The 10389-nt window shown below is 38.8% G+C and overlaps 3 protein-coding genes across 3 annotated transcripts; 1 reads left to right on the top strand and 2 right to left on the bottom strand.

Annotated features, from left to right (window-relative positions):
- Nucleotides 1–1976: 1976 nt before the first annotated feature.
- LOC111486056 (mitogen-activated protein kinase kinase kinase 18-like) lies at nt 1977–3088 on the top strand. Its single transcript, XM_023133057.1, has one exon. It carries the CDS (start codon nt 1977–1979, stop codon nt 3066–3068), a length of 1092 nt encoding a protein of 363 aa, XP_022988825.1. The 3' UTR covers nt 3069–3088.
- Nucleotides 3089–4964: 1876 nt separating this feature from the next.
- On the bottom strand, nt 4965–6143 carry LOC111486061 (S-type anion channel SLAH1-like). Its single transcript, XM_023133063.1, has one exon. The coding sequence runs from the start codon at nt 6115–6117 to the stop codon at nt 5056–5058; it is 1062 nt and encodes a 353-aa protein (XP_022988831.1). The 5' UTR covers nt 6118–6143; the 3' UTR covers nt 4965–5055.
- Nucleotides 6144–8027: 1884 nt separating this feature from the next.
- Nucleotides 8028–8960, bottom strand: LOC111486564 (glycine-rich cell wall structural protein 1-like). Its single transcript, XM_023133738.1, has one exon. The coding sequence runs from the start codon at nt 8958–8960 to the stop codon at nt 8028–8030; it is 933 nt and encodes a 310-aa protein (XP_022989506.1).
- Between the last annotated feature and the right edge of the window lie 1429 nt (nt 8961–10389).

Genomic DNA, 10389 nt, shown 5'->3' with positions numbered 1-10389 from the left:
TACTGACAACTATTTCCTCACAATATAATAATAATCCCTCTCAAGAATAAGATGAAAAGAAATAAACTTGTAAGCTTGGAGAGAGCAATAAACAATGGAGACTTTGAACAAATGAGGATTGAAGAATGTATGTAAGTTGTGTATGTTAAAAATGTGGGGAAGATGAGTTTATATAGAGGAGAAAAGTGGCAAAATGTAGGATTGAATATTGACCATTGGATTGTGTTAGGAATAATGGAAGGTGGAGATTAAAAGTAATTAAGTAAGAAAATTTTCTAAATTCATTTATTTCAAAATTTTAATATAATAGTAATATAATATAATAATAATAAAAAGTTATGTGAGTAACGGTAAAATGTAATTCAAAATTTATTATAAATATAATAATATAATAATAATAAAAATGATGTGAGTAACTACCAAAATTTTAAAATATAATAATATAATAATATAATATAGTAATAATAAAATTCGATGTGAGTAACGGTTATATTCAAATTTATATTTGTAAAAATAATTTTATTTAGAAATGTAATAATAAGAAAAACTCCACCATGTGTTACTCTTCCAATATTATAAATGTCATACTTTGATATATTTTGATTTGTCCATCATTTTGATTTTGTTGCCACATCATCACGTCGGGTATGTTGTCTCGACTCTAATTTCTTCGTTTTAGCTCTGATTTGAGTAATTGAAAAGTTGTTGTAATCGTTATTCCCGACCTTATACTGTGGACAGTTCAAAAAACTGAAAATAGTTAATAATTAAAAGTAGGTTTGTTATCATCAAAACATCAATAATTAATTCATTGAAATTAATTAATGTGAGATCAAGGGCCAATAAGCCAACAACAAGTAATTAATATTTATTTAAAGATTAATTTGAGAAACGTCCTATATATTCAATTGTAACCTACCGCTCGAACAATCCTAAATCAGGTTACCGATAGTCTAAAAAATTAATATATTATAAGTTTCATCCTATTTCAAACCCAACCCAATAAAAAACTCAGAGGTTTGACTTTGATGCACTTAAAGTCAACATATTTCACGAACATGTTATATTTCAATTTGTTTTAAAAAAGTATTTTCCTTAAGACTCCGAATACAATATTTTTATTACGTTTTTTTTTTAAAAAAAAATTCTCTCTACGTGTTTTTTTTTTTTTTTTTCACGAACATGCATATAAATCCGACATGGTTTATTATATGTAGGATGAGTCATAACTTTAGTTCGGGATTTAAAATTTTGTACTAAAATTGTAATTTAACTTCTATTTAAAGTTGAAATCTTGATACTCTAAAAGGGGAAATAAATCTATTAATTTTGTGTAAATCAATGAATAGTGGGTGGACTAATAGTTGAAGCCTTCCATAATGGTTGGCCAAGAAAAAAACATGTCCAAATTGTGGTTGACCTCGGATTATTCAACCTAATAAATATATTATCAAGTAGGTTTCGAAGCTCAGAAAGTCGTGCACGAGACTACTTCGATGTTGAGTCGAGGAATGCGAACCAGCTGAAAATGGTAGACCTACGAAGTCACTTGAGAAATACTTTGAATTCATTGTTTTCGAGTCACCAACTGAACTCGCTTTAAGTGAAAGACAATATCTCTGTATCGAAATAAAAAACACAGGTTGTTAGGTCTATGTTCGATCTCTGACAATTTTAATAAAAAAAAAAATTTGTTTTAATTTAGAGTTTAGGGTTTAGGTTAAAATCTTCCCCCTTCCCATCTAAAGTCACTTCAATTCTTCATATACCAAATTCCCAACGTACGTGCAGTCCATTGAACCAATCAGAACTCGAGTTCCCACGTGCCAACCAACAACTGTTCTCTTAAATCGAAACGTGTAATTTTCAAACCAAAATAGTCAACTCTCTACAAAATCGTAGACTGCCAAGTCAGCATTCCCAATGCCAACTATAAAAACCCTCCCATTGTCCCAATTTCACCAAGAGTCTCTGCTATGACCTGGACACGACTCGCCGCCGTCGGCCACGGCTCCTCCGCCACCGTCTACCTCGCCTCCGCCGCCCCTTCCGGAGACGTTTTTGCTGTCAAGTCCGCCGAGCTTCCCGAATCGGAGTTCTTGAAAACAGAGCAGAGGATTCTTTCTTCTTTGTCCCACCCTTCCATTGTGAGCTACAGGGGATTCGATGTAACGAGAGAGAATGGGAAGCTGATGTATAATCTCTTCATGGAGTACGCCACCGGCGGCACACTCGCCGACGAAATTCTCCGGTGCGACGGCTGGATTAAAGAGACGGCGGCGGGATTCTACACGCGTCAAATTGTGAAAGGATTGGAGTATTTGCACAAAAGGGGTTTGGTGCATTGCGATATTAAAGCTAAGAATATTTTAATCGGGGAAGATGGTTTGAAGATTACGGATTTCGGATGCTCGAAATGGGTTAATGAACCGGCGGCTATCGGTGGAACGCCCATGTTCATGGCGCCGGAAGTAGCACGTGGGGAAAAACAGGGGATTTCCTCTGACATTTGGTCACTTGGGTGTACTTTAATCGAAATGGTCAATGGTGCTCCACCGTGGCCAACCGACGGCGACCCAGTTTCAGTGCTGTACCGGATAGGATATTCCGGCGAGTCGCCGGAAATTCCAAGCTTTCTATCGGAGAAAGCGAAGGATTTTCTGGGAAAATGCTTGAGAAGAAACCCAACAGAACGCTGGAGCGCGAGCCAGCTTCTTGAACATCCATTTTTAGAGGACACGAATTCTGAGTGGTTCGAGGAATCCAAGGAATTAGATTCAAATTCTCCGACAAGTATCTTGGATCAAGGCGTTTGGAATTCCCAAAGTGAGCTGAAAACAGAGGAATGGGACGACGACAGAATCAGACGGCTGTCGATGTTCCGGTGGGAAATCAAGTGGGAATCGGACGGTGAGAATTGGATGACGATCAGAGGAAGGTGCGTGGACGGTGAAGATGAGGCGGAATCCATTAGTGGGCAAACCAAAAGCTTGGAATTGTTTGATAGAACAGTTAGGTTTAGAGTAAGTGATGATGTAATTAGTGATCTTGTTTCATTAATTAGTTGAGTTTGGTAGATTTTGAGGAATACCCACATTAACATACGACATAATGATTTAATCTAAATCTTTAATACCATAAAAAGAATGAAACTTGGGTGCTAGGAGCTCTTCATAACTCCTAATAAAGGGGAATGAATTTGCTTTGGTCCCTATTTATGAGTATGGAGTAAAGGGTAAGTAACCAAAAGTTGAACAAAGCCTTCTTTGTTGATTTGCAAAAAGGACATGTTTTAGTTAACGAACATGAAGTGGGTTTGCCCTATTATGTATTGTCGTCGGCTTCACGGTTTTAAAATGCGTCTACAAGGGAGAGATTATCGCACATTTATAGGAATCTTTCCTTCTCTTCAACTAATGTGTGATCTCACAATCCAACTCTCTTGAGGGCCCAGCGTTCTTGCTGACACACTGTATGGTGTTTGGCTCTAATACTTTATGTATCAGTTCAAGTCCACCGTTACGTATCGTCGTTAGCTACGCAGTTTAAAAATGTGTCTACTAGAGAGAGGTTTTTGCACCCCTCCACCCCACATGCATTCGAGGAAAATGATTGAGAGATTACCAGCATAGAATTGGTTCAAGTAAAATACACCGAGTTATTATGATTGAGCTTTGATTCAAATGAGAGAAAAACACGTGCAGGTTTTTAGGATTGGGCCGATGAGCCTGATATGGGCTTTTATAATATAGTTTTGTTTGGGCTGGTACGATCCAGCCCAACCCAACTATTCTTGTATGAGTTTCAAAGGGGAATCCACATTTGGTGATGTTTCCTACAAGACAACAAGCCTTCCCATTTATATCTAGAGTGATTAAATTATCCACTTTTTTAAGTTAATTTTATGATTTTAATTAACCGTCGACATTTGTAAAATGTTCGTGTAACAGCTCAAGCTCATTTTTAGTAGATATTGTCTGTTTTGACTCGTTACGTATCATTGTTAATCTCACGACTTTAAAACACGCATGTTAGAGAGAGGTTTCCACATCCTTATAACGAATGATTGGTTCCCTTCTTCAATCGATGTGGGATCTCACTATGTGTGGAAACCTCTCCCTAACATACACGTTTTAAAATTGTTACCAAAACGAACAATATTTACTAACGGTGAACTTGAGTTGTTACAAATGGTATCATAGTCAAACACTGGACAGTGCACCATCCAAGACACTAGGCCTCCGAAGGAAATGGATTGTGAGATCTCACATTAGTTGGAGAGAGGAACAAGACATTCTTTATAATAGTGTACATTTTCCATGTGTTTTAAAATCGGGAGGCTGACAACATAATTGACCAAAATGAACAATTTCGATTAGAAATGGATTTGAGTTGTTATAGTTTGCGTAAACTTACATGCAGTTTGACTATTTTTAAGAATAATTGTTTTGTCTAACTATATCTAATCGTTAAAAACTTGATCAGATTTCAATATCCTTATTACATTACGTATACCAATGGTTTTAGGTTAAGAAATTGTTTCGAATTAATCTTGCTCGTGGATTTTACTATGTTTAGCGTTTAGAAAAATAAAACGATAACTTAATTTATAGAAAGCCACCTTTCAAGTTACTTTAACTCGAAGATTTCATTAATAATAGCATTCGATATTGACTTTATTTAAATGTTCTTTGCATCCAACCCAAAACATGAATTATAAAATTCATTTCCCTTTGACCAAAATCGACAACATTTTAGCAGGTAAAACGATAATGTCACATCATCAAATCAGCAAGAGTAGATTATATTATTTAAAAACCGGCGTAGTTCATATCATCTTTATCCTCTTTTGAACGATTATAATATTTATCACATTTGACCGTCGTAGATCTCGATATTATATTTAATATCATTAATATACACGAATAAAGATTATATTATTCAACCTTCATCACTATGGCAGAAACAAATTACAAAATGAGTGGAATGACAATCCATTTCTAAAAATATTCACGACATCTGATATGTTATGAACCTAAACGAACCCTCATACCCTCATGGCTCAGCACCGCTACTATCGGAACTAATCTCGGGCGAGCTCATCGGAATCATTGAATTCGTTCTCAAAACGGTAAGAATCATCAAAAAGAGAGACACGAAAAGGGAGAGAAGAGCGAGAAGAAGAGCACAAACATGAGCAGCTTCAACTCCAACTTCTTTAGCATATTCATTACAAGCCAAAGCAAGCAATGAAAGAGGAAAAGAATAAGACCACCACGCCACAGTGAATTTCCTCATACATTTTCTAAAAAGCATTGGCCTTGAAATAAGAGACACAAACAAAAAAACCGAAACAAAAAACAAAATCTTTGAAAATGTATCGAATCTTTTAGTGATTGAGCTCCAAGCCAAGCTCGCCATGCTTGGAACAGCGAAGAACAAGAAGAACACTGGCCGTAAAATGGCTGGCAGGCTGTTACTTCCGGCTAATCTTTGGTAAAGCGTCACAAAAAGCACCAAATAATGTGACATTCCGAGAGAAAACATGCATAATGATGTCTCCCGCCACCCCATCACGGCCAACGTCCGAGCTCCGGCCAAATTACCGATGACAGAAAGCTGGCTGGTCGGATTAGCAACGGTGGATAAAAATCTCTTTCCTTTTATGAACCATTGGCCGTAGATTTTGACATCCAATATAACAATTGGAATTAAAAACACCCACATGAGAATTTCGTAAGGAAATGTCTTAAATGGTGAGGATTGAAGCAAAAGAAGCCAAGAAATCCAAGGGGCAAAAAGGTAATTTACTCCCACTCTATGCAAGAACTCAAATTTCACTAATTTGAAATGGAAAAAGCATCTTAGAATGTAAATTAAGGAAAGGGATACCAAAATTAAGAGAGCTAATGACCATAACACCAAGAAAGCTGAATTGGGTAGCAATCGAAGGATCTTTCTAAGAGAATTTTCGTTTTGGATTGGTTGTTTGAGGATCTTCCATAACAAGGCTTGCCCACAAAGGGACATGCTGATTCTGAAGTAGCCTGCATGGAATTTGGCTAAGAATTGGAGGAAAAAGGATGGGTTTTTGGATTGATTTTCATCCATTTCCATGTTTTTTTGTGATGGGTTTGAAGAGATTTGATGAAAGTTTGAAGCTTTGTGAATGGTTGTTATATAGTGATTTTAAAAATAGGTGTTGCGTGAGTTGTGGTTTTGAGGTAGCCAATTTGGACTTTGTGAGCTCAAGAATCATTTACAGCTAGGTTTGATTCAATTCAACTAGTTGTACGGAGGATCGTACGCTTGAAAAAATTGTCTTGAGATCCGTTATCATTCTCTCTATAAACTAATCTCTCTAACTATCTCAAATACTTATTTAATCCGGAAGATTGGGCTTTGTGAAGATGTATAATAAGGTAAGAAATCTCTACGAAAAACGAGGTATGGAGCAATGAGAGGTTCTCCCGATTAGTTAATCAAGGTTAGTGTAACAGTCCAAGATCAAAGAACATATTGTCCTCTTTGGAGTTTCTCTTTCTGGCTTCTCCTCACGGTTTTAAAACGTGTTTATACCTCTTATAAAGGGTGTTTCGTTCTCCTACTCAACCAATAGGGGATATCACAGTTAGAGAAGGTAATTACATTCTTCGTCCCCGACCCTGTTTTTGTTCCCATTGCTAACCATTATGGGCATTATCACATTCTGAACCCCATGAGAAAAACATCATAAATATTTGTCTTCTTTTTTTTTCTTTCACAATTTTTTATTATATCTATTTTTGAGAATACATCATTATATAGCTAAGAATTTTGGACATGATTTACATTACCTACCCTTTAAAAATCTCCATTCATTTGTTCCCTTTTCAAAATTTTATGTTATTTTTTTCTACATATAAAAACAATGAAGATATAAATTTATGTTATTATATATATATATGATGGATGAAAAGATAAGAACCCTAATTTCTTGACTACTAAGTTTATGAGTTTGAAAAATGAGAAGTCAAATTGTAGTTATTAAAAGGAGAAAAAACCCCGCCGCCGCCTTACAAATCTAGAACAAAATGTTGCTATCAGATACGAAGAATGAGTGGGATTTGCAGGCTTTTTCACATTTTTAAGTTACCTTTTTAAGGGGTCGTACTATAAGTAACATTTTGTTTCTCTCTTAAAAGAGTGGACTTTGAGATCTCACATCGAGAGAGGGAAAGGAAACAAGCTGTGGAAACCTCTCCTTAGCATAAACATTTTAAACTTTGAGAGAAGCCCAAGGAAAAGTTCAAAGAGGATAATGTCTGTAAGTCACCGTGTGGTGTGCCAACTAGGACGCTACATCCCTAAGGGGTTGGATTGACGCTAGGTCTTCAATGAGATGGATTGAGAGATCCTATGTTGGTTGGAGAGGAAAAAACGAACCATTTTTTTATAAGGGTGTAGAAACTTCTCGAGCATATGTGAAGCATTCTTGATAAGGGTTATGAGGGAAAATAAAAAGGGTGGGGAAGGAACGAAGCATTCTATGTGAAAAGTGAAAACCTCCTCCTAGTATAAGCATTTTGAAACAATTTGACGGACAAATCAAAATTAATATCTTGCCACTACTTTAAATATATTTTCGATACTCTCTCCACTATTTTTCATTTTAACGGGTTTTCTCCACTTTACTCGAGGCGGGTCTTTGACATTGAAAGTTAAATGGACATCTCTAATTGTAAAACACGGTTCTCTTAGATTAAATATAGACAAATGTATCGGTCAAATTTATTAGGTTATTATTAGGTCAAATTTACGTTCAATACTGTAATAGATTTCAATTTCATGGATGGTTTTGAAACATTTATGAAAATATATAGATAATATTACTATAATACTCTTTCACACTTTAAACTCACTTGTAATACTAATGTAAGTTTTGTAAACATAATTGTAAGAAATGGAAATTTGAATTCTGATTTGGTAAGTGATGGGTACATAAGATAATATATGGGTATTACTCATATTAATTACTTGCTAGGGTTTTAACGACCACCACCACCTCCACCACCGGACCCAGAGCCGACACCGACGCCGCGACCTGATCCGCTACCAACTCCTATTCCAATCCCTATTCCTATTCCAAATCCTCCTCCGTGACCACCACCGCCGCCATGCCCTAAACCTCCTCCGGATCCAGCTCCTCCACCGGCTCCAAATCCACCTCCATGACCTGAACCTCCGCCTAGACCACCACCACCACCGCCTCCGCCTCCACCTCCGCCTCCTCCTCCGCCAGCCCCACTACCTACACCTCCACCAACTCCAAAGCCTCCACCATGGCCTGACCCACCACCACTTCCTCCGCCACCTCCTCCACCACCACCACCGCCTCCGCCAGCCCCACTACCCACACCTCCACCAGCTCCAAAGCCTCCACCATGGCCCGACCCACTGCCACTTCCTCCTCCACCTCCTCCTCCGCCTCCGCCTCCGCCTCCGCCAGCGCCACTACCTATACCTCCACCAGCTCCAAAGCCTCCACCATGGCCAGACCCACCACCATTTCCGCCACCGCCACCTCCTCCACCGCCACCACCTCCGCCGCCTCCTCCTGCACCTCCACCAACGCCACCTCCAGCTCCAAACCCTCCACCATGTCCAGAACCACCTCCTCCTCCAAAACCGCCGCCTCCACCAACACCACCACCTACTCCACCGTCACCTCCAAGCCCTCCACCCGATCCACCCCCTCTACCACCACCAAACCCACCTCCTCTACCGCCTCCAAAACCACCTCCCCTACCATATCGCGGTCCACGACCTCCATATCTGCCACCGCAACGTCGGCCCCAACAATCATCATCCCTAAACCTACTCTTTTCAAGCTTCTTATCAGCAAGAGCAAGAGCACTCAAATGGAGCACAATGCAAATTACAAGAAAACCAAGAGAAACCCATTTTGGAGAGCCACCCATGGCTACCTACCTACCTTATTTCTTCACCAAAATACGCTTTTACCTTGCCTTTCGAAGCTCACAAGTCTAAGCATATATATAGGCTTCACTTTCACTCCATTGGAGGGTTGGCTCTCGTTCATGAGACGCGTTGGGGCGTTGGGAGTTGGCTGAGATCATTTAATGACATATTTGCAAGTCAAAAGCACATCCAAAATCTTATCTATTTTCGGATGAAGATGATGAAGTCCACCGCACACATATTGTCTTCTTTGGACTTTTAAAATGCTAGGAAGAGGTTTTCACATCCTTAGCAGAGTCTTTGTTGGCACATCATCCAGTGTCTAACTATTATATCATTTGTAATGACACAAGCGCTAACTAATATTGTTCTCTTTGGGCTTTCCATTTCGAGCTTCCTCTCAAGGCTAGGCTTTATCTTATACCATTTGTAACGGCCCAAGCTCACCGCTAACAGATATGGTTCTCTTTGAGCTTTCCCTTTCAAGTTTCCTCTCAAAGCTTTAAAACCCCGTTGTTTTTAGCAGATATTGTCCTATTTGGGCTTTCCCTTTCGGGTTTTCCCTCACGGCTTTAAAACCCGTTTTTGTTAGGGAGAGATTTCCCACCCTTTCCGATGTGGGATTTCTAAATCCACACCCTTTAGGATCCAGCGTCCTTCCTGACACATTGCCTCGTGTCTACCCCTTCGGAGAATAACTTCCTCACGGGCACATTGTCCGGTGTTTGGCTCTGATAACATTTATAACAGCGCAAGCCCACTGCTAGCACATATTGTCATCTTTTCATTATCAAACTTTCCCTCAAGGCTTTAAAATTCATATGGCAAGGAGAGGTGTTTCGTCCTCTTCCAACAACAGACGTGGGATTTCATATAAGCATTGCTATTCTAATATCCCATCAGCATCATATTTCGTCGGCAATGGGCAGCAACGACCGTGTCAACCGCACCAGCCCGGTGTGGCAGTTGAGGCCATCGTACAATAAATGAAGAACACTCACTAAAAGCTATTCAAGACTTTGCCTTTGCAACTTGCATGCATGAATTGACCTAAAAAAAAGCCCATATTTATTTATATCGCTATCGATTAATCACACCCTGTGCTCTTCCAATCAACTTGGCTGATTATTTAGCCTCATTTCCACGTTATGTAGAACAAAAACTGATGATCATCACGAGAACACTGAAATGGCTTATTCTTCGGTTTAACCCAGCGATCGGGAAAGGCTAGGTAGCTAGCGCTCTTGTGATTGCTCACTGGCTCACTAAACGATTTCCCTCACTCTCAAGCTACTCTAATAAGATTGTTTTCAACATTTCTCCAGTAACGCTCCCAGATTGATTGCTATTGTTTTCTTACTCTGTGTACATTTCTCAAGTATATTGTTCCCACCGCTAACAAATATTGTTCTTTTTGGCCATTATGTA

This window comes from Cucurbita maxima, unplaced genomic scaffold, assembly GCF_002738345.1.
Source record: "Cucurbita maxima cultivar Rimu unplaced genomic scaffold, Cmax_1.0 Cma_Scf00011, whole genome shotgun sequence".
NCBI lineage: Eukaryota > Viridiplantae > Streptophyta > Magnoliopsida > Cucurbitales > Cucurbitaceae > Cucurbita > Cucurbita maxima.
Note: the sequence above shows the minus strand (reverse complement) of the source record. Positions and strands in the feature narration are given on the sequence as shown.

Bases quoted from the DNA above. Each gene is read 5' to 3' on its own strand.
- LOC111486056 (XM_023133057.1), top strand. From the start codon at position 1,977: ATGACCTGGACACGACTCGCCGCCGTCGGCCACGGCTCCTCCGCCACC.
- LOC111486061 (XM_023133063.1), bottom strand. From the start codon at position 6,117: ATGGAAATGGATGAAAATCAATCCAAAAACCCATCCTTTTTCCTCCAA.
- LOC111486564 (XM_023133738.1), bottom strand. From the start codon at position 8,960: ATGGGTGGCTCTCCAAAATGGGTTTCTCTTGGTTTTCTTGTAATTTGC.